Source organism: Pseudorca crassidens, chromosome Y, assembly GCF_039906515.1.
Source record: "Pseudorca crassidens isolate mPseCra1 chromosome Y, mPseCra1.hap1, whole genome shotgun sequence".
Taxonomy (NCBI): Eukaryota; Metazoa; Chordata; class Mammalia; order Artiodactyla; family Delphinidae; genus Pseudorca; species Pseudorca crassidens.
In genome coordinates this window covers 1,598,501-1,625,809 of record NC_090318.1, presented here as the reverse complement: position 1 = coordinate 1,625,809, position 27,309 = coordinate 1,598,501, and the positions used below count along the sequence as shown (strand labels likewise).

The following is a 27,309-nucleotide window of genomic DNA, read 5'->3' as shown; positions in this document are numbered from 1 at the left end:
TCAACTGTACTTCAATAAAATATATATTATTTAAATGACACACCACAGTTTTACAATATTTAGTGGTGAAGAATGAAATAAACGATGTTGTGGGAAAAAGAAAAAAAAATCCTTGATACAGAATTAAAGCTATTTGAGATTGTGCTTACTTTTATTATTTTGTCTAAATACATAATTTCCTGCAGATAAACAGAAATGATACATTCCACCTCGCCTTCTGTTTCTGTGTTTTTACTTTTCTTAATCACTAGCTTCCTAAAGAGAACACACTGTATATTTCAAGATATAAAAATAGGTGGAAAATAAGAAATGCAATCTCTCACCCTGACAGCAAATATTTTGTCTCGTTGGCACTTAAAAAAATGACTACAGTGAATGTCCACATTATATGTGTTTTCAAGTGAAACAGTTTTCTTGGTGCCAATAACGCCACGTCTAAAAAGGAGTCTCAGTTTTCCACAAAAGTTCATATTACATTCATTGGTTACATTTCAAGTAAGAACAGTACTAACAAGATATTGTTAAATCATTTCTGACGACTTAGGAGAAACATGGAAAGCAGACAGTGCAAACAGAATAAAATAATATAATGCCAGGTATACCTTAAATATTTGCTACACAGTCCAAGCTTTCTGTTGGCTCTGCACTAGATGGCCATGTGTTTTCCTTTTGATAAGGTGTAGTGATTCTCTCAAATTAGTAACCTGCCTCTTCTGCTGCTCGGTATTAAAAATAGGTCGGTAATGACCCTCCTTTACAGTTAATTCTTTATAACTGAAAATAGAAGCTCTCCTTATTCCAGGCTTTCCATGTTCATCAAATCGTTCAGGTGCTTTAAAAAGTGACTGTAAAGAGACACCGTTCTACACGCAGTGAGTTAGGCTTCATTAGAATCATGCACGTCACAGAACGTCTGCGGACGCCTTTATTCATCTAATTATGATATTACCTGGAAGAAAGGGGTGTGTGTGTGTGTGTGTATGTGTGTGTGTGTGTGTGCGCGCGCGCGCATGCAAATATGTAATGATATCCTTTATTTGAAGGATGCTGTTCTTTTATTTAACTGAAGTATAGTTGATTCACAACGTGTTGATTTCTGCTCTACAGCAAAGTGATTCAGTTATACACATACATACCTTTTTTTTTTGTATTTTTTCATTATGGTTTATCACAGGATATTGAATACAGTTCCCTGCGCTATACAGTAGGTCCTTGTTGATTACCTATTTTACCTATAGTAGTGTGTATATTTTAATCCCAAACTCCCAGTGCATCCCTCCCCCCTGCCCTCTGGCCCACCACAAGTCTGTTCTCTGTGTCTGCGAGTCTGCTTCTGTCTCGTAGATCAGTTCATTTGTGTCATATTTTAGATTCCACATGTAAGTGACATCATAGGGTATTTGTCTATGATCATCTCTAGGTCCATCCACTGTTGCTGCAAATGGCATTATTTCATTCTCTTTCATGGCTAAGTAGTGAAGAATGCTACTCTTATACATGGACTGCACTGTCCTGCTCAGTGTCCACAATAGGAATAGATATTGCTGGGGTGCAGGCAGGCCACCCCAAAATGTGCCTCCCTGGCATACTGATTATTTTGAATTAAAGTTACTTAAGAAACAGCCGACGCAGGAGGGACACTCTGACCCTCCTCTCTGTCCCCCTGAAGCAGGAAATACATCCCCCCTGTGAAAGGTTCCCTCCCTGCATCTGGACACAGGACACCCTTACGGCCAGAGACAGGGAGTTCGGGCTGAGAAACCTGTTCATAACTAAGTACCTCAAGCCCGAACTCTGATTAGATTCTTCATTAACTGAACACCGGTGTTCCTTTGTCCTGTTGATGCCTCACAAATGTATTGTTTCTTTGTGTAAAAAGTATAAAAGCCACCTGCTTTGGCCACTTCTTAGGTCCCATTTCTAGGAGACCTCTGTGCACACAAATTAAAATGTGTTTCTTTTTCTCCTGCTCAGCTGTCTTGTGTTAATTTTATTATAAGTCCAGCCACAAGGACTCAAGAGGGGTAGAAGGGGAAATCCCCCCTCCCCTACAATATTATAAGAGATTAAAGGTAACAGGCAACCATTTTCCTCAAATTGCCTATAAACACGTCTCATCACATGATATTGACAGTCAGAGTCATTTATTCAGCACAACAAAGGGCATAAAAGCGCTCTGTTCTGAAACAGCAAATATTTGCCTAAGAGATTCTAAGACTTAACAACCATACACATAATTTCATGAACGCTCCTGACACACGGTTTCGGACCTTATACTTAATGGAATGTGATTTTTTTTTCCTAACTGAAATTATGTTTGTAAAAAGAAAATCATTGTTTCATTTCAATTCTATTCTGTTCAACATTACTGTGTTGCAGTCAAGTAGAGTTTCTGAAAGCGAAAGGATATAGAAATCGTCTTGAGGCAAAAGCAACTGAGAAAAGTAAAGGAAAGGTCTTCTCAGAGATATTAGCAATTTTATCACATAAATGCATTAGGCGCTCTGTTCTATTGGTCACAGAAAAGCAAGTGTTCACACTCTACACACACACACACACACACACACAGTCACACATGAAGGTATCCGTTTCATTTACAAATGTAAACATCTTGTTCTTTCTGTGTCTGAAGGCTCATGTCTCACAATGTAATCCACACCTCATTTCCTGTTTGCGAACCGGGCTGTTACAGACCCCTGCGCATGGCTGCCACGGACCAGCTGCCGTGTCCCCTGCGTTGGCAGGTGGATTCTTAACTACGGAGCCACCAGGGAAGCCCCCTTTGCTCATTTTTCTAATCAAGTTACTTGGGGTTTTTTTTGCTATTGAGTTGTGGGAATTTCTTACACTTTTATGCCTTTGTATTGCCTATCTGCACTGCTGATTCCTCCAACTTCAGCAATGGTAAATGTTGATAACAGTGAGAATAAGCATTTTTTCTGTTTTTCCTCACTTTAATGGGTATTTCCCTTAGCATTTCCTCTGTAAGTACATGGTGCCTTTGGGCTACACATATTTAATTTGGTATCATTATTTTCTGTTGTTGTTTGGTTAGTTTCGCCCCTTGTTTAGGGTAGACATTTATGCATTTTCCCTATTTAAAAATCAGGATTTTACTGTATTGAATATATTGAAGATTTGTGACTCACGAATGATCAGTTATTAATAAGACTGCATATTACTACAGAGAAGCTGAGGCCTATATAAATTTTAATACTTATAAATCAGTTTAATCTTTTTGCCAACGATACTTGTCTACCATGGCCAATACTTTACTTGTCTACCATGGCCAATACTTTGTCTAACTTATGACAGATTAACTTTCCTGACATAACATGGGTCTTTCCAAAGAATGATCTCAAGTGTGAGGTTATTTCTGACATTTTGGGGGGATTAATCTGTAATAACCGATATATATCATAATTTTGGCTTTCTGTTTTCTGGACAATTATGCTTATATTGGTCTTTTTGATAGATATATCCCTCAAAGTCTTTTTAATGTCTTTTTATTCTGTTTCATTGCATTGACTTTTCTTACACCTATCCTCTCTGTCTCTTCATTATTTTCCCTACAGGTTATATTCTTTCTTGTTTTTCTTTTCATTCCCATTTCTGTGATTTTTACTCTCTCTTCATGACAGTGTTATGTTGGTTCATGACCACATTCTGCTGTCTTCTTGCCATCTTTTTCTGAGTGATTGTATTTTGACTTTGTTTGCTTCCTTCATGGGTGTGAATTGCTTTATTAAAGATGTGTAAGTGTTCTAGAAAGTGGTGTATAAAATGTATTGTTTTTAAAACTCTTCAACCTTGTTTTTATACACGCCAAGATCCTTGTCCTGAAGTAGGTTATAATGTTACACCCATACGCTTCCTTCAGACTTTGGGTATTAGTTCCTCATTATTCTGTATAATTTTCTCCTCCACCTCTTTCCTGTTTTGTCTATCATTACTGCTGTCACTCTAAAATATGTAGACCTAGCAGTATGGTCAGAGCAGACTTCTTACCATGACACTTACTGAGGTTATGATTCAGGGGCAGAATCTAGTGGGATAGTTCTGAAAATTCCCTGCTCAAAATATCATCATTTTTCCCAGTGTGAATTAGAATAATTCAAAGGAAAAGAGATAGTTTGCAGGGTTGGGTGAGCTCTTGGTTCAATTTCGCTTTCGTTATGAACAATCTGGGTTAAATTTACGTTGCCATCACTCCGAAGTACTGATGTGTTTTACTGAACTGGTGTTCACTGTAACAATTCTTTGCCATGGTCATTAGATGTGTCCCTACTTCACTTTCCTGGTTCCAGGTAGCTGTATGGGTACTGTACACTTCTGTTCTAGTTAATAAATATAGCTTATTAACATCGAGGTAACTCATTCAATATCATTTCAATGATCAATAACATGTGAGCCCTTAAAGTCTTATTTCAGGGACTTCCCTGGTGGAGCAGTGGTTAAGAATCCGCCTGCCAATGCAGGGGACATGGGTTTGAGCCCTGGTCTGGGAAGATCCCACATGCCGCAGAGCCACTAAGCCTGTGAGCTTCAACTACTGAGCCCGCGCACCACAACTACCGAAGCTGACGCGTCTAGAGCCCGTGCTCCGCAACAAGAGAAGCCACCGCAATGAGAAGCCCATGCACCGCAACGAAGAGTAGCCCCTGCTCACCGCAACTAGAGAAACCCCGCATGCAGCAACAAAGACCCAACGCAGCCAAAAATAAATAAATAAAATTTTTTTTTTAAAGTCTTATTTCAGGCAGGGAGATTCAAGTGGAAATCTGACAAGCTCCTCATTTGTGCCCTCAAGGAATCAAGTGATGGAGAAAGGAAAGGAATTATTTCATTACAATACTGGTATATTTTTATGCAGGATGCATACATATAGGACAGGGCTTTGTGAATGGGAATAAAAGTGTAAGAGAATGTTCTGGAAGGAGATGACATCGGACTGGACGCACTGAGGATGATAAGGCATCCACTAGGTAAGGGCTGGTGGTTTGTGGCAGAAGGTGCAGCATGTATCTTGCCAAGGCTCTGGAGACCGCACACCTCATGGACACAGTCGCTAGTAACTCAGGGACCCCGGACATGCATGGGAGTGGACGGACGCAGAGGTAGAAAAGGCAGGATGCTAACAGCAGCTGTAGAGATGGCAGAGAGATTCAGAATACAGCTGCGACACTTAATAGCAAGGGACCACGAGAAAGCAAGATTTTAACTGCAAGCGTGGAAAGCAACAATGTGTGATTTTTGGCAAGAGACTCTTCAGCTGTGAGAGGATAAGGAAGTTCATTTTGAGCGGGCTAAGGAACGAATGGAAGTTGAGAAAGGCGAGCAGTAGATGGAGATGACTCTAGGAGATGAGATGTCAAGAAAAGGAAGAAGGATACGACAACATTCAACGCCAGGCCACCGCACAACGGCTTGTCCTGCAGTTCTGCTCTGCGCTGTAGGTCTGGAAATGGACGCGATCTGAAGCAGCACGTTTGGGGAACATTGGCGGAGGTCGATTCCTGAGAATGTGGGGCAACCGTAAGATCCCGATTATGGCAAAGAATTCTGAAAATGGTAGAGAAATAATTGGACGGTGGGTGGATAAAATTTCTTAAATTAAGGCAGAACCCCAGAATGGCCTTGGCCACTGGAAATTCAAATCCTAGATTTGACGCCTTAGCAGAAGTGAAGTGGGGACAGCATGTCTGACGGGCAGTGGCCACACTGTCAGCTTCATTTGTAAAAGGAAGATCATTCTTTTCTAATTTGATCAGTGGCCTGAAAGCTGTGATGATGAGAACTGACAGCTTTAAATCTCTGGATATAATTTATCTGGACACTAATGCGTATTTTGAAATGCATGGCTGTTTGAAAAAACACGAGGGTGAGATATTACAAGGATTACAAGTGAACTGGGCAAAAGTTAAAGATTATCTAGGTACTTAAATGATAACTAGATGATAGAAGCTGAAAGTTTTATATGTATGTGTGAAAATTAACACTGAATGATCTATAGTGTTTTGTCTTACTGGAAAACTCTAACGCAGGGAGTGCTAATTAAGATGCCAACTGTTGCTGGCTTGAACAGGCTGACAGTATGCGTAAATTAAAAAAAACAAACGTACACTTAGTATATTCACTGAAGATTCTTCCATGTCTTTTTATGGCTTGGAAGCTCATTTCTTTTTAGCGCTGAGTAACAGACCCTTCTGTGGATGGAGCACAGATTCTTTGTCCACTCACCTACTGCAGGACATCCTGGTTGCGTCTGAGTTTGGGCAATTATAAATGATGGTGCTATAAAGAGTACAGGCTGTGTGCTTCTAACTATGGGACATTCTGGAAAACCCCAAACCATGAGGACAATAAAAAGATCAGTGCTTGTCAGGGGTTAGGAGGGAGGGCTGAGCACACAGCGCAGAGGATCTTGAGGGCACTGAAGCTCCCCTGGATGACATTACAATGGGGGACACGTGTCATTTGACACTTGTCCAAACCCACAGAACGGGCAACACCAGGAGTGAAGCCCGATGCAAACTAGGGACTTGAGGTGATGATGACGCTTCAGTGTAGGTTCATCAGTTACAACAGCTGTACCATCTGTGGGAGCTGCTGACACCAGAGAAGGCTGTGTCTGGGTGGGAGTGGGGGTACGGAAACTGTCTGTCCCTTCCTCTCGATACTTGTGACCCTAGAATTGGTCTGAAAAATAACGTCTATATAAAAAATCATCTTACCAAACAACCAAGCAATCCCCTTCCTATGTCCTTAACTCAAGAGAAACGAAAACCAGAATCACACACGAATCCGTTCGTGTATACTCCCGACAGCGTCAACTGGAAAGAAAGCGGACATCCCACAAAACACGACGAGATAAAAAGTGGAGTCTTCACACACACGTAGAATGGGACTTGGCTTTAGAACGGTTGGACACGTCAGTACCTGCATCTCCGTGGTTGAGTGTCTAAGTCACCTGCTGAGCCACAAAGACAAACACAAAAAAGTACATGCTGTCTTCTTTCCTATATTTGACATTCTGAAGCGTGTACGGTGACAGAAAACACGCCAATGGTTGCCTTAGGGCTATGAACAGCAGAAGGTTCTGTCTGAAAAAGGACATGCGGGGATGTCTGGGGTTCTACGGGGGTTCTGTGCGTTGATTGGGGTGGGCAAGTGGCTACGCTAATTATACAACTTTTTCAAACTCACTAAACTGTGCACTTTCAATGGATGTAGTCCCAAATTCCTAACAGAGACACACTACTATATATAAAATAAACAACGAGGACCTACTGTATACCACAGGGAACACTACTCAACATTCTATTATAACTTATACGGGAAAAGAATCTGAAAAAGGATACATATATACGTATAACTGTATCGCTCTGTGGTGCAACGGAAACTAACACACACTGTAAATCAATTATACTTCAACAACAAAAAATATTTTAAAAAAATTAAGTGGATGTAGTCCATTGTATGCATTAGACCTCAGCAAATTAGATGAAAAGTACAAGTTGACATAAACACATTCATACATCTGTGTAATACATACACTCAGTAAAGGTTAAAATCCAACATCACGCTCCTAGAAGAGATGCACAGTAGTTACAAGAATTCCTTAAGTTTAAAAGAAGTGGATTCGAGACTTCTCTGGTGGTCCAGTGGTTAAGACTCCACACTCCCAATGCAGGGGGCCCGGGTGTGATCCCGGGTCAGGAAAGTAAGATCCCTCATGCCTGCCGCAACTAAGACCCGGGACAGCCACATAGATTAAATAAATGTTAAAATAAATTAATTAATAAAAATAAAACAAAGTAAGTGGATGGGAAGCATCTACTATGCAACACGAGGCATAAGAAAGCTGAAGCAACTGTGTTAAAACCAGACAGGATAGGGCTTCCCTGGTGGCGCAGTGGTTGAGAGTCTGCCTGCCGATGCAGGGGACGCGGCTTCGTGCCCTGGTCCGGGAAGATCCCACATGCTGCGGAGCGGCTGGGCCCGTGAGCCATGGCCGCTGAGCCTGCGCGTCCGGAGCCTGTGCTCCGCAACGGGAGAGGCCACAGCAGTGAGAGGCCCGCGTACCGCAAAAAAAAAAAAAAAGAAAAAAAAACCCACACAGGATAGACTTCAGGAATATACGAGTATCAAGGATCACTAATGATAAGGGGTTAAATCATCAGGAAAATATAACCGTATTACAGATGTATGTCTGCAAATAACAGAGATTCAAAACAGAGGGAGCACCATTCTGAGAGATCTAACGTTGAAAACGGACAAACCCACAGTTACAGATTCCGAGTTCAACCCTCCCCTCTCGGTAACTGGTGTAACAAATAAAGTATCGCTAAGGGTAGAGGTGATGGGAGCTGCCCCCTCCGACACCTTGAAATAACTGACCTCCGCCAAGCGTAGAACACATCCTCTCCTCAAGGGCACCTGAAACACCCACCAGGGTCAGCCACATGCTGGGCCATGAAATAAGTCATAACACGTTTTCAAAGACTGGAGTTCTATCAAGTGTAGTCTTGGATCAAAACAGAATTAAGTTAAAAATCAATGAAAACAAGGACCTGGGAAATCCTTGAATATCTGGCAATTGAAGAGACATAGTTCTGCTTTGTACAACATGGGTCATAGAAGGACAAGAAGCATGAAAAACCCAACCTATTAAAAATGAGATGTAGCTTAAGCAGCAGCTAGAGGGATATTTATGGCTTTATACGCCCCTATGAGATTTTGTAAAGGATTAAAATCAACGTACTTTTCTCTAAGAATCTAAAAAAAGAGCAAATTAAACCCAGCACAAGATGAAGGAAATAGTAGATATATGAATATATGAAATCATAAATCACTGAAAGAAATCAATACAGAATATATATGCTTTCAGATTAATTTTCAGTGCTCTATGATTTCTTTAGAGAGATGCCGGACATCTGGGAAATGCTTTCTTTTTTTTTTTTTAAATTTATTTATTTTTGGCTGTGTTGGGTCTTTGTTGCTTTACAGAGGATTTCTCTACTTGCGACGAGCAGGGGCTACTCTTCGTTGCAGTGTGTGGGCATCTCACTGCAGTGGCTTCTCTTGTTGCGGAGCACGGGCTCCAGTAGTTGTGGCTCGCGGGCTCTAGAGCGCAGGCTCAGCAGTTGTGGCGCACGAACTTAGTTGCTCCACGGCATGTGGGATCTTCCCAGACCAGGGCTCGAACCCGTGTCCCCTGCATTGGCAGGCAGATTCTTAACCACTGAGCCACCAGGGAAGTCCCTGCTTCCTAATTTTAATAAAAGTAAAGAGGTAGCAAAGGAAGAATGAGTTTCAGAAAAAATGGGCAGGATGAAGACTGGGTACCTTGTGACACGACCCTTCTCGGTGACACACAACATCATTGCTAAGATTCCTGACAAACCTACAGGAGCAGGGTCCTTGCGGGAACCAGCCAAGGAGGTTTTCTGTACGAAGATGGTCCTGTGACACAGCAGTAGGCTTGTGTGTGGGCACCGGGAAGGTGGAGAGAAGCATGGGACAGAGCTGGGGACCTCTTAGAAACCACAGCTTTCTGCCGTCCTTCTGCAAGTGTCTACTGGGCATTTTTATAAACATTGGTATAAAGTATTGAGGAAGCTTAGAAGACCCTTCCTTCTCCTGGGGAGCTTCCCATTCGTCTGGGAAAAGCAGGCAAACAAGTAAATAAATGGCTATTAGGTCAGATGTCGATGAGTCGTGGTACGCAAAATAAAACGGAGAGAACAGCTGCGACAGACTACAGGTTTGAAGGAGGACGCCTTAACATAATCGAAGGAACATTGCTCCACACAGAAAGAAGGGCAAGGGCAGACACCTTGGGATGACCATGCTTCTGCCACTGGGAGATTAAGTGTGTGTCCCGGGTGGAGGGCTACAGAGCCTGTGAGGTCATGGAGGGTCTGGGGACCGGGTCAGCTGTGACCTTACAAGATTTACATGGACTTTGGGGGAGAAGTTTTCCCTGGGAAGACTTTGGAATTTTCTAAGTGGTGGCTAACATCACAATATTTGTACCTCTTCAGTGGTCACGATGCTTGCTTTGTTTGCAATACTTTTGCACAGCAAATGAGTTGAAATGGAAGCGCTTTGAAAAGAAACAGGCCAGAAAAGATCGGGGTCGGAGGCTTTCCATTTTAGCCTATGCCAAAGCTGTCCATTAATACTTTATGGAAAAGGCAGGGGGAAATTTAGTCTATTTTGCACAAACTATTGAAACCTCTGAAATATTTATTTTAAAAATGGCAAGCGATCTTTTTTTCTTTCTCCCCTGAAGAAAAATAAACAACCCTGTTCAACCAACTGCTCCCTCCTTGGAAACAACTGTCTTGGCCATTCACCAGCTCTCACTGAAAGTATGTTATAGATAGAAAGCCAACAGGCTATTGTAACTCAACTTACAAGCGGAACTTATTTATCTTTTATCAGCGCTATACAGGAAAATCAGGGTCTTGCAATGTCCTGGAACCCTTGCACAGAACTGGTGAAAATTAGATGTGTTTCCTTGGAACTTCTGAAAATCTGCCCTTCCCCACATTTATAGAGAGACGTGGGGTGTGTAGTTTCTCTGGTGTTTTTGTTTTGCTTTGCTCAACCGTAAGATACGAATAAGTGAGACCTTCAAAGGATGGATTAGTGTGAGCTTTCACACCAGTAAGGAGACATTTAAAATTTTCACTAAGTTTCTCTATGCATGCAAAAATCCTCTGCTTGGTTCAACTTGAATTTTATATATACTTATAATCAACATGGTTAACATGAAAGTATATTATGCATTATATAAAAGTATACATTATACTATTATAAAATTATATGTGATATAATATATATTAAATATTTTATATATTTATATTAGAGACGTTTATTACGTATAATGTATATTTGCTATATATATCTTACATTCGTTCTGTTTCTCTGGAGAACCCTAATACAAGCTTCATGAGCAATTATTAAAGAATGCTTTCCAGATTTGCAAACAATATTATGGGGTTTGAGAAACATGTATTTGCTATATTTGATTGTTGCTCTCTCTTCTGAATCATTTATTTGTTATACTGTTGATACTTATTTATTCCTCAATTAAAAAAGTGACTTTAGCACCTATTCCTCTCCAAATATGCCACGCTTCTCTCTCCTTCTCTTGCCAAATTCTTCAAGAGAGTTGTCTAGACAAGAGTACCCCTATCTCTCCTTTTCATGTCTCTCTGGAACGCACCTCAAAGCCAAGGGGAGGGTGGGGCTTATGGATGTCATACGGACAGGAGCCGACATGATGAGTGACCGGGATGCACCCACATTTCAGCCATCTCCACACCGTGAAGTACGACGGATCACGTCAAGTTCTGACCTAATGACATGCCACATGCCACCTCTGAGAAGAAACTTGCAATGTCATCGTGGGGTTCGGTGCAAACTCCTGTTTTTCCCTTTGCCCCGAGAATGGGCACTTCCCACAGAAAGAGCTATTTCTCCTCTGGTGTCCTGGAATGAGGAAACATGGAGCAGAGCCTTCCACGAGCTGCTGCGTGCATGGCGGGGAGGCTGAAATAAACACTGACCCGTGTCGACTACCACTGACGCTGGGTGCTGGGGCCACCAGCCAAGCGGGCTGAGGAAGACGTCTGGTATGTTCTCACACATCACGTGTCCACACACAGACTCCACCACGTGCCCCAAAATGACCCAAGGTCCATCTTCTGAGTGTCAGAAGCCTGCAGGCAGACATCTGCATCTCTGGCTGTTCCTCCTCTCTCCCGATCTGTGCTCAATCTGCAAGCACCTGACGGAGGCTCTATTTCAAAGTGTTTGCAGAAACCAAACATAAGTCATTACTAATACCAGGACCACCAGGAACAAATACCACCCTCTCATCCATTGCTCTGATTTCCAACAAGACCCCTGAGTGGTCTCACCCGGCTCCGCAGCTGTTAAGAAGTGAAATACACAATCTGATTAAAGTTAACGTTACAGCATGACCTTTCTCCACTCAAAACTCACCGGGGGCTTTCTGTTTTGCTAAGCGTTAGAGACCACATTTCAAAAATGCTTCTGTGTCTCCACAATTCTGTATGTGACTTGCGCGGTACAGAGGGAAGCCCTGAGAATTTATGACCAATTGTTATTTAAACAGCTTATAAATTACCTCAATACTTACGGTAATTTGATTTATGCCTTACCCCAAAGTAACACCTGTGTTTGGTCAAGTTCATCTGTAATGTAAGGATAATAAGGGCCCTTATTTCAGAGGGTGGCTAAAAGAATCCCAAGAGATATGCTGAAAACATTTAGACCAAAGCTTAATATATATCCTCTCAATAAGCTCAAAATATTTTCAAATTTCCAATTACTTTTTCTTGGATCCACCTTTTTTAAAATAATTCTTTCTAAATTCCAAATATATACGCACATTCCAGTTCTTTTTACTTATGCTGTACTAAATTCAATGTTAAATGCATAATAACCTGTATGATTTTACTGTTGTGTCATTTGTGAGACTCCCTCGAAGCTTCAGCAAATAGAAAATGTTGGTTTGCTTTTTTAAAGTTCAAGCATTCTCCCATTGTTCTGCGAAATGTTTTAGAATAATTAAACTTGATGAATCTTGTTTTCCAAATGTTTCATATGTTTTGTGATAGTTTATTGAAATGTTCTCTGAGTCCTGAAAGAAGTGTGCTGAACTCTCCCTCTCTAATTTTGCAATCGTAGTTCTGTCGATGTCTGCTCCAGTGATTTCAGGATTTAGTGTTCCTCATGTGCTCTTTTAGGACTGTTACACCTTCCTGGTGTGTTTCATCCTTTACTCTTCTCCACTGCTCCTTTTTTCCCCCCTTTCTTGCATGTTTTGCTAATTCTGTCTGATATTACTACAGCCATAACAGCTTACTTAAACTCAGTGTTTGCTGGGTTTTTATTAATTTTATCCTGAATGTGCACACAAGGTGTCTTGGTTCAGAGGTGGATTTCCTGTGAAGAATCTCACAGGAAGTAGTAAGTGCATTCCTGGGGTTTGCCCCAGTCCTCACCCAGGGGGGATGCAATGAGAAACAAGTCAATTGTTCAAAGTAAAGAGCCTGACGCCCTGGGGGGCAGGAAAAATGAGTTTTCTTTGTGTGGACAAGTCAAAGGGGAAGCTGTCCTCTGAAGGAGTCCGCTCCTTCCTCCAGCCTTTGGAACGTAAATGAAACCTCCCCAGGAGCCTGAGACACCTGCCTTTTTTATCCCTACCAATGGCCATAAGGTCATGGGATCATTCCTCCTTGAAGTGTAAATACCCCAAGTGAATACCAGTCTTCTAGGGGCCTTGGGGCTTAACCAAAAGATAAGTCTGAGTCCTAACCAGTTATCTTCGGTGGAGATAAGAGAAGTTTTATTATCCTGTTGGATCAGAACAAGTATTTCCTTCATTAGAGAAACAAATGGCTACACACCTAACCCTTATGGCATGTGAAAATGTTTCCAGGATAAGTGAAAGGTAACATTTCCTAATTTTATATCATATATATTCCGTATCCCACTGACGGAAGCTTTTTTTTGTTTTGTTTTCTTTAAAGAAACACTGAAAAAGCCAGAAAAGTTTTCTTTCTCCAACATGTTTTTTTTAGGATTTTCATGGTATATTCCTTTCCAGTGTGTTTGCATCTTTATATCTAAGAAGTGTATCTAGTAAAGAACATACATTGTACATTTTCCACAGTCTGATTCTCTTTGTATGTTATATGGAGATGATAGTAAATTTTAAATAAGTTTATTACTGTATATGTATGTGCAAACATAGATGACAGATAAATTTAGGTAAATTATATACTATAATATAACATTTAATAGGATCTATCTACCTAGCTAGCTATTTGTCTATCTACATACAATTTCATTCTATCGATTTCAAGTTCTGTGTATTTCACCAAAATTAACAATTAAAAGAAGAAAAGGTATTAGACTTAGTAGTCACTCTCTCGGGAATCTTTTCACTCAAGCGACTGTATGACTTACTGTCTTCCACTCATCAGATCTCTGCCCGGGTGCCCTGTGTTATGCTTCTATATAACCCTCATCAATCTCCTACACTGTGCGTTTATTTCTGTGTTTCCTGTCTCCCCTCCCGGAACAGAAGCTCGGTGGATCTGTACCTGTGTGGGCCGCTGTTTTCTCTGCTGCAAGCCTAGAACAATGGCCTTCCCCCAGCCTGGGCTCAACAGAGACCTGCTGAACCCTTGGTATTGGCACCTGTGAAAATACCCACTTTCTGGACAGTGTGCATGGGGTAAGTGACTACTCTGCTCTCTGCTGTACTTTTTGAAACTGGAGCATAGTTAATTTACAATGTTGCGTGAGCTTCGGGTGTAGAGCAAAGTGATCCAGTTATATATATACACATACTATACACTCTTCATACATACATTTAAAAAAATTTTCACTGCAGTACAGTGGCTTTACAATGTTGTGTTAGTTTCTGCTGTACAGCAAAGTGAATCGGCTCTACGGATACATCTATCCCGTCTTTTCTGGATGTCCTTCCCATTTAGGTCACCACAGAGCACTGAGTAGAGTTCCCTGTGCTATACGGCAGGTTCTCATACATACACATTCTTTGTCAGATTCTTTTCCATTATAGGTTATTCCAAGACACTGAACATCTGCTGTACTTTTTAATAGTTATTTTTTAAAAATCTGAGACACCCATTCATTCCACAGACACTGAATTTGTCTCCTAACACAGTCACCAGATGGCTACAATTTAGGAAGGTTCATTAAGTGCTGTCCTTGAGTGCAGGTAACCTGCTAGGCAGGATTTGAGAGGAAGCTCTCATACGTTTCCAGCGTGACTTATTTGTGCTGAGAGTGGCTTTTTCCTCAAAGGCGGGACTAGCTAATATGGAACTGTAACTCAGGCACGGGGAAGGGGGAAGCAATTCCACAGTCCATGGACAGTAAACATGGTGACAAACAACGGAGCTCGGAGCCATGGCCCCACAAGAACGCCATACCCGCCATGTGGCAAAATAAATACACACACCGAGACGAAAATAAAGAACAGACAGACACTATGCACGTTAAAAGCAGTGCACGGATAATGGGGGAGACAGTGGTCCCTGCCCTTCCAGAGGGAAGCTGCCCCTCTGACGTTTGTACAAACTACGGGACTGTCTCCTCTAGTTGGGTCAATGCCTATTTTCATGATTGAAACGGGCCACACGCGTATCTTGAAGTTAGCACAGACACTGGAGGTGTGACCAGGGTTTGCATGTTTCCCCACCTGCATGGATGGATCTGTGGGATTCTGGATGGCCCGAGGGGCGCACAGGAGGCTTGGGGAGGAGAGATTTCTGGAGAGAAAACTGCGTGGCAAGATGAAGACCCTTGCTCCTGCTATCCCCATTTGGAGACCTGAGCCCGGCCCTTTCTGAGCCTGAAAACTTCTCCCTAACAATGCTAAAGTTGAGACTAAAACATAATAATAGCAATAATAATAATAACTATTATTAGAATATGAAGCACGAGTAGGGGCTGCTTTGGCTGCACCAGCAAATGCCTGAGATCCCCTTGGAACGACACAGTGCACCGTGGAATCCACGTAATCAATTATCGGGGCATTTTTCTAGGACATGCATTCTCAGTGGTGGCAATACTGCCCCTAAAGGGGGCCCAAAAGGGATTCCTTGTGGGTTAAACAGAATCACGTCCTTGTATCTACAAAGCCCAGACACAAACAGTGTATGTAACCAGACAGACAGTTATTTCTGCTACTAAGATTTCATGGAGGTGGGGCTGGCTGAAGAAGAAAGATCTCAAAAGGCTCCGTGGAAAAAGGGGGTGTGATGGCTGTTTTATGGATGTGCGTGTGAGTGTGAGTGTGTGTGTGTGTGTGTGTGTGTGTCCCTTTTGGGGCTTTATACACGTGTATCCAAATTTATCTGCCCCAAAGCCTAGCCATCTCCTCCGACTCACAATTACTCCATTACCTGGGTCCATATACACTTCTACTGAACATGTCTTCCACGGTCTCTGTGCATTTATATTGTCTTTTAATTGGGTCCTCGTCCATTTCTACTCTGCTTGTAAAAGAGAAGGTGAGCCAGCCAATTACCAGCTGCACTGCAGTTCCTGCATTTGATAACAGAGTGTAAGCTATTTCAGGAATATCTCCATTTCTTCCTTTACCACTCATTTGGGTAGTCACACAAGCTTATAAATCCTGCTTTGTTCAGTAAAGTTAGATAATTTGTGCTGATGTGCAAAAGAGAAAGGAAGCTCCTGAGGGATGATGTCAGACAAAATTAAAAGAGAGGAACTAAAATTTCTGCAGAGAATTTTGCTTTCACCTTTCAGGAGAATGGAAAACCCTTTACGTCGCATCCAATAACCCAGAGAAGACCAGTGAGAACGGGCCATTCAAGGTTTATATGCGTAATATTCATCTTGATGATGAAAATGACAGAGCAGCCTTCAACTTTTTTGTCAAGTAGCAAAAATAACGTAGAAGGAAACCACATATAAATCCCGAAGCCTGAGGGAGGGTCTGGCTTGCACATTTGCAGGGAATTATCGGGATTATATGTCGAAAAGCATGACTCCCTGAGTTATGGGGCTGAGAAGGGTCTTGGAGTTGTGGGATCAGGTCCGCTCTAGGCCTCCAGGGAATGTCCTGGAGCCTTTGCTTTGAGGGAGGAGTCCCAGAAGCTCCACTGGCATCAACTCATGACAGGAAAGAGAGACACAGCAGGGGGAAGAGGATCCTGCCCTCGACCCCGACAGTCCCACCCAGGGGCTTGAATCCTTCACGCGTAATTGGTGAGCGATGGTTCCCACTGTGCCCCAGAAGCTGTGGGCAGGTAGAGGACACGCAGTGCGCTCTGCCCTGAAAGGCTTGCACACGGCGATGTTCAATCGTGACCAAATTTATTAGAGCTCTCAGAGCCCCAGGTACTACCCATGGAATGCTGACTATACTGCAGGTGGTTTCCTAAGAACTCAAATGAATAAGAGAAGATGAAGAAACACGCTTCTGACCTTCATTGGTGAAAGGAGAGTGAGGGATACAGATTCACATGCTAATAACAATACTGTACGTGAAATTCTACAATAATGTTATGGATGAGGTGGAAAGACGGCACCAGGAAGCTGCAGAGGGTGGGAACACGGGGAGTCTGAAACATTACATGAGGAATGTGACGCACACAGGGTGCTTTGAAGGGGACTGGGATTTCTAAACAAAGAGCTCGGAAGAGGGAGAAATACGGCCATCCTCAGAGGCACCCATTCATTTAAAAACCCAGGAAATAGCAAATAGCATCAGGGAGCTGGGATAGCATGTGTGGAGGCCTCTGTAAAAGCGGAGATTTAGAAAAGAAATATCAGACTTCGTTCTGAAGACTCTTATATGCCCAACGACTCTCAGTTTCAACTTCGCCACAACAGAAATGGGTATCTATTGAGTTATGCAGAAGCAGTCAAATTCCACTTCTTTCTGATTATGCTTCTCCTATGAACTCATGAAATATAAAAGAAACAAGGTTTGGATTCTCAAATTTAATTCTGAAGTTTCAGCTTCACCATATAGATCAACGGCAATGCTTTAAACTAAATAAGAATATTTTAGGAATTGTAGATCTCGGTGTCTGTCTCTCTCACATCTAAACTTTACGTTACATTAGTAATAAATGTAAACACATAATTTGATGATTTCGTCCTTGAAAGAACAGTTATTCCCACACTAACATTTAAGTTTAAGCAGAAGCCAAACATAAAGAAATGAAGCAGCAGGAATTATTTAAATCGAAGAAATATAGGGTATCCAAAAGCATCAAAGAGATCTCTTGTCAATGGGATTAAAATACATATTTATATTGTAGGTGTAACTTATGTTAATGTTTCCTTTTATCTGTCCTTTAAATCCAAGTATGATGGCATTGAGAAATACAGCTTAATAATTCAAAAAAAATGGCAGTATAAAGGAAGAGGGCAAGTGCAAGGAAGAAGTCTAGGAGGAGACAGAAGACTAAAGGAAATATTTCTATCAGTATAAATAACCAGGGCAAATTTACTGTCCAGAAGAGAGTCAAGCATAAAGGCTTGAAACTAAGGACAGAAAGTTATTAACCTGTTAGGAACTGAAAGAAATTGGAAATAGAGGAGAAGGGCAGCTTTTCCTATGATAAAAAAATGAAGAACAGATACCAAAAAATTATAAAAGAAAATGAAGTCTATTTCTGAAGACCTAATTTCTAACTATATACGTGTAATCCAACAATCTCTCCCTATTTTCACATACTTTGAAGAATAAAAACATTAAGAAAAAAATAACTAAGAGATTTATGCTTGGAGAGATTGGTTTATAAATATATATGATTGATCATCTATTATACAAAATATATAACTGGTTGTATACACATAATTATACACACACTCACACACACACATACATATCCCATCCCAGTACATGTATCTGTTAGTTCTCAGTATTTTTTTTTTTTAAGAATACATAACCTGGTTGTTTGCTATGTTTAGAATGTTGGTGCCCCATTTAATTGACATTACATGTGGGCACACTTTTAAACATCAACTTTATGGAAGTTTATTTATCTGTAATTATATGCACCCTTGTGAAGGGCAAAGTTCAGTGAGTGTTGACATATGTGCACACCTGTGTAATCACCACCACAGTTAAGACATAAAACCTTTCCATCACCCCAGAAAATTCCCTCTCTCTCTCTGACCATGAAATGTCTACCGATCTAGCCAGAGGTAACAACTGACCTGATTTTCCCACCTGTTCTCGAACTTCAAACAGTTACACACTCTGCACCTTTTTCTCCTGGTTCTTTCACTCAGCGTATTACTTTAAAAATGTATCCACCAGGGCTTCCCTGGTGGCGCAGTGGTTGAGAGTCCGCCTGCCGATGCAGGGGACACGGGTTCGTGCCCCGGTCCGGGAAGATCCCACATGCCGCGGAGCGGCTGGGCCCGTGAGCCATGGCCGCTGAGCCTGCGCGTCCGGAGCCTGTGCTCCGCCACGGGAGAGGCCACACCAGTGAGAGGCCCGCGTACCGCAAAAAAAAAAAAAAAAAAAAAAGTATCCACCAGGCTACATACACAAGGAGTCACATCTTTCACGGCCCAGTGAAAGGACGATGGGGATATAAATATTCGTACTTCGGCAGTCATTGGACAACTGTGTTATTCTTCCCCACCTGTGATGACTCTAACTCTGCCGTGAGTAGTTCTGTACTAACCTTTGTGCTGCCGTACACTCTCAGTCCTCTCGGGTAGGCGTGGAGCGGCTGCTTCCTAGTGCAAGTGTACGTTTAGCTACAGGAATCGGTAAAGTACCCAGTAACAATCCCTGTTGCACGATCACCACCAGTGTTTAAGGCATTCAACGGCCATACGTCCTTTTACAAACTTGGAATGAACATCGTCTGCAACTTCATCCAGTCTCATTGACGTAAAGTGGAATCTCACTGTAGTTTTAACTGGCTTTTCCCTAATGACGAATAATGGGGGTACACAGTTTCACACCGCCTTTCTTCTGGACGTGTCCTGTTCAATAATTTATCCAATTTTTGTTGGCTTATTTCCCCTTTTATTTGGGTTGTGTGCATCTTCATATATGACAAATAACATGTTTTTGTCTTACACTTACACACAGAGATACATGAAGACAGCCTTTTGTTATACAGGTGACACATGTAATTATCTTATGTTACATGTACATAATTTAAGTCAGATGTGTATCATGTGTATTTCTGCATTTGCTTGTGCGTGTCTGAATGTGTTTGTATACACACGTGTGGCTTTCAGTGTTTAATTCTCTAAAAGGTTTTTTATAGAAGACATTTGTGTTTTGATGAAATTAAACTCACTGTCGTCTTTATTTTTTTGGCTATCATATTATCTAATAAACCATTGCCAGGGTTGTGAGAACCCCTAAGGTCTGTCATGATGGCTAGACCTCTCAATTTCCAGAAAGTATTTAAAGGGAAGACTTGTTTTCTTCTTTTCTAAAATTCTAGATTTCTTCATGCTTATTTGGCTGTAAACGTGACCTGTTTATCTGCAGTTTGTCTTTGGAACGTCTCACATTTTATGTGTAGACATGACATCCTTGCCTCCTGACAGCTGCCTGATGTTAGACAACGTATTTCTTCTCTTTCGAATGTCACATCGTTCATAGCCACTAAAAGGATACCTGACACAGGGTCTAAAGAGGGTAAATCAGAGAAAATCCTAATTGTGTGTCACATTTTTATCACGGTAATCAACCAACTTGAAGATCTTTTGTTTTTAAGGTTCCACGGAAAATGCACAGAATTATATGCTAACGGAAGAAAGATAGGAGACAGTGTTTGGCCAGTTGACTAAGTATGAGAGTGTTCACTGGTAAAGGTCTATCAGGGTAGAAATCTTGGTCTCAACTTCCTTCAACCACTCCATATATCCGAATTCTCGTTCCATTAACAATCAGAGGTGTGACCAGGCACCAGTCCCTAAATCTTCCAAGCACTTGGTCATGAGCAAAGGGTTCAATCGCATGAATTGGACAGCCCGTCCCGATTAGGAGTGTTACTCATTGAGAGACTAAGCACGGGTGTGGAGAACTTGTATTTCATAAGGTGCTCAGTATATGAAACTGTTTCTACGTAATCTAAAACAACCTTAGGAACTAACGTCTCATGGGTCTATATTGAGTTTAGACATCAGTGCCACTCCATAGAGTACACTCTTAAAAAACCATCTTAGAACATCTTCATCCATCCAACGTCTGGTGGATGAATATAAATCCAAGGATATCATAAATGATTTCAATTCTCCAGCACAGTTCTTCATAAACACAGCTTCTGTTCAAAGCAATGGGGATGCTGGCTCAGAGTTCTATCTCTAAGTCCTTTTTAATTCACTCATTCTGAATTTGGAATGGTCTAAGGGGTACGTATTGGATTAAAATTTAAACATGATCAACCTGTGCTTCCTACCCTTGCCTAACATAACCAACAGCAAAGTGACTGTACCATGAACACAAGTAGGGAAAACATATGCCTGAAACGTACCCCTACACATTCATCAGTAATTTTTAGATTGCGAGATATTTTTTAACTCCTGTATTAATTTTTCCTTTAGCTGATTCATTAATGCTTCTACTATATTTTCTTCTTCACTTTTCTCCACTGCTGTAAATCATTTAAATGGATTTCAAAAGGGCAACTTAAGATGGAAGAAAAACAGAGTAGCTGGCCTTCTTGTGCAGGTCTCTTGGGAACTAGCTATTGGAAACGCACCCCCCCCTTTGATTTGGGGACTCTAATGTGTACCCACAGTATGCAGCGCACAGCAGTGGCTTTGATTGGTGACGTGAGACCCGGAAGACAGATTTACTTTCACTGTCTCCATCACCTTCATTGCCTCTACAGCCTATCTAGTGATGCTGCAACGTCCACCTCTGTAAAAACCACGGCTATAACACAGGTGGTCACTGAGGACCTGAAGAGACGCATAATCTGATTTAAACTGTCCCAATGTTACCCAAAGCTCATGGACTCAGAGTGGGCTCGGGCAAGACGCGTGTACCTGTCTGGGGCCGTGAGACTCTGAAGCTGTTTCGGCTATTTTTTTCTTTTTCTCAAGCAGACTGATGCTTTTTCAGTGTTTCAGACAAGGAGCAATGGTACCCGGGGTTTCAGGAACACAGCTGGCACTTTTAGATCCTACCTGGATGAGCGATCGCAATAAGGTGTGAGGCAGGGCTCACGAGAGAATGCGTTTAGAGGGTTCAGAAGGAAAGCGAAGTAGGTCGCTGCTTGTTTCTCCCCAGATAAACAAGGCAGAGTGGACGGGCAGAGCCAGAGACGAAGGTGCAACCCTCCAGGTGGGGTGTGAGTTAACTGTTAGGGGGTCCCTGCCTGCACATCCTAGCAGGTAAAACTGTCTTCATAGCAATAGACATGGTGGTGGTCTCTACACATCTGTGAAGTAATAACCTAGACCGAGGGGCAGAGGAAACGCAATAATTAACATACGGCGTTCAGACGGTTCCCTGGTACAGGGTAGGCACTCAGGATCACACAGTTTTGAGTGGTTTATTGACTTTGGTCCCAAAGAGAAGTCAATTCCATGGCTGGGATCATGGAAAACCAAAGAACTGTAGAATTGGGATCTGATGAACGGCTCACGTTGTTTAAAAAAAACTGTCGGATCCATTAAAAAACATCTTCTAGAAAACATCTTAGTAAGATAGCAAGGTGTGGCCAGTTTAATTGTATAAGAAGGTGGGAATGAGGAAAAGTCTTCCCTGCTTGCCTTCCTTTACTATCAGCTGTAGCATTCAGCACACCCACGGAGTGAGACTGAGATCAACACAGGATGTACGGTTGCTAATACCCTAGAGGTGCCCTGATAAATCTAATCGACAATAATTAATGCAGGGTCGTATATATGTAAATTCTCTCTCACAGATGTAAGTAAAAATAAAATCAAAATTATTCCTCTCTGAAAATGCTCTGAGAATGTATAATGTCAACATGGATGAACTAGACAAGACTACGAAACTTACTGGACTGACTGGTATGTATTACATCCTAATATTCCCATTGCCACTGTCACGTAACATTTCCATCGTCAGTTTTTTTATTCAGAAAGTCAGTAAGTGCTGACAATATTCATTACTCAGGGTACAAGGCCTAGGTCTCTATGTTTACTGAGTTAACGACCCTGGAGAGTAATCTATCAAGAAAGAGGGGCTTGTAGGGGTGGGAAGTATCAGATCATCACAAATTTCAAAATAATTCCCACCTGCTGAAATTAAAAAGCAAAATACGGAGTTTTACTAGGAATAGTTTAACATGCCAACTAATTTCAAGCCCTGGTTATAATCAGGCTGACCTCCATTTCTCCATTCAGGCCACTTTTCTAATGCATTCTGAGCCTTGGAACTGAAGCTTTAAAAATAAATCTTCATCTTGTTCAACTGTTCTGCTGCACTGTTAGGGATACTGGCATCACCCCAAATACCTGCACAGGGGCACTGAGAGATGTGTGTATCACTGGGACAATAGGTGTCTATTTCAGAAGAGGTATTGGGTAGAATGGTGGGGTAATTAGAGAATAAATTTTCTCCCATCACCCATCACCCTGTGTGACAGGGTGAATGTGTCTCTGGAAGTGGACAATTGTGTTTCCAGTTTATGTCAGTCTAGAACAAGGCATGAGTGTCAGGTATAGATTCTAGGAGGTTGATAAAGGACCAAGTAGGGTCCACACTGTGATCATGGAGCCCCAAATTCATAGACCTCCTGGTCAGCCTTTGGGGTCTCGCTGCTGATGCTAGATACTGCCTAGTTGCAGCGTTGTATTGGGATTCATTCTCAAGACAGACAGCAGACACCTGTGTCATGGGAAACGGTAACCAGCTGAGACTCTCTTACATTGTACACCAAGCGAAATCTGACTTGCACATTCAATTCCTTGTTCTGTATTCAGACATTTCCCCGGGTTCTAACGGGCAAAATTCTGCTTCTGCATGGTGATTTTCAGGCAGAGGAAATAACACGAAAGAGGAAGACTTTGAGAAGTTCAAGCAGATGACGAGAGAAGAGGGGATTCCGGAAGAAAATACTGTGAATGTCACGGAAGCTGGTAACAGAATTATACTTTTTCCTGAATGTATCCTTCACCTGGCATGTAAATACGCTATCGGGAAACAAGTCAATTGATTTAAAACTTCCTCTTCCACGAGTCATCTTTTATAAAATCCATCACTTAAAAAAAAGAAACTTTGGAAATACTGAGAAACGGTAGTAATCGGTGGTTCTTTGATTCCTGCCGTTTTGATTTTCCCCAGTGGAAAAAAAAAGTGACTTCACCACCTAATTCTAAGTAAACACAGCCTGTTATTAATGCTCTTTCATGAAACAAATCAACAAGCACATGCTGTGATTTCATATGTGCCAAATGTTGTAAGTAATATTTTGTGTCCCAGTAACTTAAATTCTGTCACTAGAGAACTTTTTCTGTTCCAGTAGGTAATTTCGCTTCTCTTGAGCCCTATTACATTTCAGATTTGTTGGTTGATTCATGCTGAGCCGTTCTGGTGAGACAGCCTTATCCTGCAGGAATCATGCCAACCACAGTCATTACAGAGAAGCAGGGATGTGGCCAGAAGTTGGTGGAAACTAGTTTGTGTTCCAGTCAGGCCTGACATGATGGCTGTCCATACACATCCCAACTCCAGGAGGACTGGGGTTAAAGAGACCTCACACTTCCCGCAAGAACAATGTTTAATTTTGCCCCGCTCAAGGCCTTCCAGCCACACTGTCTGAAACACGCGTTTGGTCTATATTCCCCTTCAGAAGGTGACTTTGTTCTAGCGGAACCTTTAAACTTTCTAAACTAAGAGAGCCTCAGAAAACGACACTGATCTAGGCTAAAGTGTGTTTTTATTTTTCTGTTTGAACAAAACAGAAGGAAAAAAGCAAATAAAAACACTATCTTCCACGTGAATGTGATAAGAAAGATGTGGTACATATGTACAATGGAATATTACTCAGCCATAAAAAAGAATGAAATAATGCCGTTTGCAGCAACATGGACAGACCTAGAGATGATCATACTGAGTGAAGTAAGTCAGGCAGAGAAAGACATATCATGTGATGTCGCATATATGTGGACCCTAAAAACTGATACAAAAGAACGTACTTACAAAACAGAAACAGTCACAGAGAAAAAAACTTATGGTTACCAAAGTGGGAAAGGGGCGGGGACGGATAAATTAGGAGCTTGGGATTGACATATACACACTACTATATATAAAATAAACAACAAGCACAGGGACCGATACACAATATTCTGTAATAACCTATATGGGGAAAATCTGAGAAAGAATTGATATACCTGTATGTATAACTCAATCACTTTGCTGTACACCTGAAACGAGCACGATATTGTTAATCAACTATACTCCAAAACAAAAATTAAAAAAAAAATTCTCAAAGCCCCAAAAGACAAAACTTTTGGAATTAGGAGAGAAGTGTACCTCAGTCACAGAACTGGTAAACCAGTTTTAGATGAAACAGCCACACAAGCATGAATCCTGACATCATAACTCCTAGAGCGGATCCCAAATGGGAAAGGTCCCACCGTATGTACATCCTTAGGAAAATTCCAAATGGATCCTCCCATGGCACAGAGATGTGTCCACCGGGAATCTGTCCATTGGATTCACTAACAGCTCCTCTACCCTTGGACGTCCTACTCCCTGAGGCTCACCCCTGTCGGCTGCCACACAGTCAACTCTACTAAACTGTGGTCCTGTTTTATTCACCTGCAGGATGTGTCACTGGGAACCAGGCACATCATCTCCTCCATGGAATCAAGGTCAACAACACGAAGACAACGTTCCTGGTTCCTGCAGAACAATCCCCCTTCTCTCTTCATCATCACACTCCCTTTCCCATTTCATCTCTCCTGGTCACCATTCATGTCCCGTCTGGTGCTACTTGATTTCTGAGGGTTTAAATAAATAGATTTAATATATACCCTGCACATGTGTGCTTGTGCAGAAAGTCACCTAATTTAAAACACACACATATGCACATTCAGTACCCAGGAAAATGTGCTTTTAATAGGATAGATGCTCCATCAGACACAATTCTGATGAGGATTAAATACAGATGTCCTAGAGATGTCCAGGAGAGAAGGAGAAAAAGGACTAAACCATCACCGGACAGGGGACGGGGTCACGGATACTCATATTGTAGTGGGAGGGGGCAGTCTGGTCGAGAAAAACGTCCCCAGAAAGCATCTTATTCATTACAGGAAGGGGAACTTGTGTTTGAATCACTGAGATTTATGCACAGAAAATGCAAGACGCCACGTCCCATCACTGGGGGGAAACAGCACCAACACTTCTGAAATTGCGCTGAAGACCTGATATTTCTTAACGATTAGATCCCTCGTAATCGAAGATGGGGCAGCAGCTGAGACTTGGTCAATCCACAGGATCGTGAAGTCCGCGTACTGCTTGGAGGGGCCAGATGACTGAGAGCTCAGTCAGGAAGATGGACCTGCAAACACAGCTCAAAACATCTAAAGATGGTATTCCATCCTCTTACGCTTCCAAGAGCAGTAGACACTAGTATTCCCAAGGAGTGGCCATTCCCACTCTAATGGGCAGAGCACACAGTGATCAGCTCTGCACGGCACTCAAGGTGTTTTGGGTCTCAAAGATCTAGCAGCCTCCGTGCATAACTTATTCCCAGGGTGGGGCTAAAGTTCAGGGAATGGGTCCAAGCCCCGGGAAAACAGAGCTACACCTAAGCAACATTTACCAGAATAAACGTTGTGGTGCCTCCACAGACACGGACTCCAAATGTACAACGGGCAAGTGTCAGAGACATCAGCACTGAAGATTAAAAGGACTCTGTCTGAAAGTAACAAAGCCTCCGTGGCAATGCTTGAATTATTTCTCTTGTGTATGTAGGGTGTATGCAGTTGGAGCTCTAACTCCGGTCTTCACAGTATGTCAGGAAATGCTGGATTGGTTGGGTGGAAATACACAAGGGCAATGCAACAGAGAGTGATGGGATGAACCTCTTAAGGAACACTGAAAGGTAGGACCTGGCATAAACAAGTTAAGCAACTGTGAAATAGTACATGTGTTCGTGATGTGAGCAATCTTAATAGGGAAAACAGGGTAGTCACCACGAATGCTACAGAAATGAAGAAAAATGTAGAAGAAAACCGGAAACAAAGTTATGCCAACCAAATGAACACTTGATGAAATGGACACTTTTCTTGAAAGATCTGTTACCAACACTGACACAAGATGGAACAGAAAATTTGACTAGTCCCTTTTCTTATAAAAGATTTTCAATCTGTCATCACACAATTTTCCATTAAGAACTTGGAGGTCCAGAAGATCTCACTGCAGAGTCTTCTCAGACATGCAAAGAAGAGACGGCACTAAACTTAAAGCTTTCAGAAGGAGAGGATGAGGGAGCCTGTCCTACTCCTTTTAGGAGGTTAGCATGACCTAAAACCCCCAAATCTGATCAAGACGTCTTAATATACACAAACATATGAGTTCATAGTAAAATATCTCTATATCTTAAACTGTTCTTTAATCCCCTAGACAGAATTAAGTCCTCTCAACAGAATGGTATAATTTACACATTGTACCTATGCATGCATTTTTATTACAACACAAACCTATTAACATATTGGAGAGCAGTCTTTGTTTTGCACGTACATAAGGATTAAACTACATGGAGAATCTTGCTTCTGCTCTTTTTCAGAGGGTAA

The 27,309-nt window shown here is 41.8% G+C and overlaps 1 protein-coding gene and 1 long non-coding RNA gene across 2 annotated transcripts in view; one reads left to right on the top strand and one right to left on the bottom strand.

The window, feature by feature from the left end:
* The window catches only part of LOC137217884 (uncharacterized), an 82,788-nt gene that overhangs the window by 26,775 nt on the left and 28,704 nt on the right, over positions 1-27,309 (bottom strand). The window lies entirely within an intron of this gene.
* LOC137217841 (odorant-binding protein-like) lies at positions 14,277-25,511 on the top strand. The gene is made up of 5 exons (XM_067724807.1): positions 14,277-14,281; positions 16,325-16,480; positions 22,472-22,575; positions 23,545-24,628; positions 25,337-25,511. Exons 1-4 carry the CDS (start codon positions 14,277-14,279, stop codon positions 23,721-23,723), a joined length of 444 nt encoding a protein of 147 aa, XP_067580908.1. The 3' UTR covers positions 23,724-24,628; positions 25,337-25,511.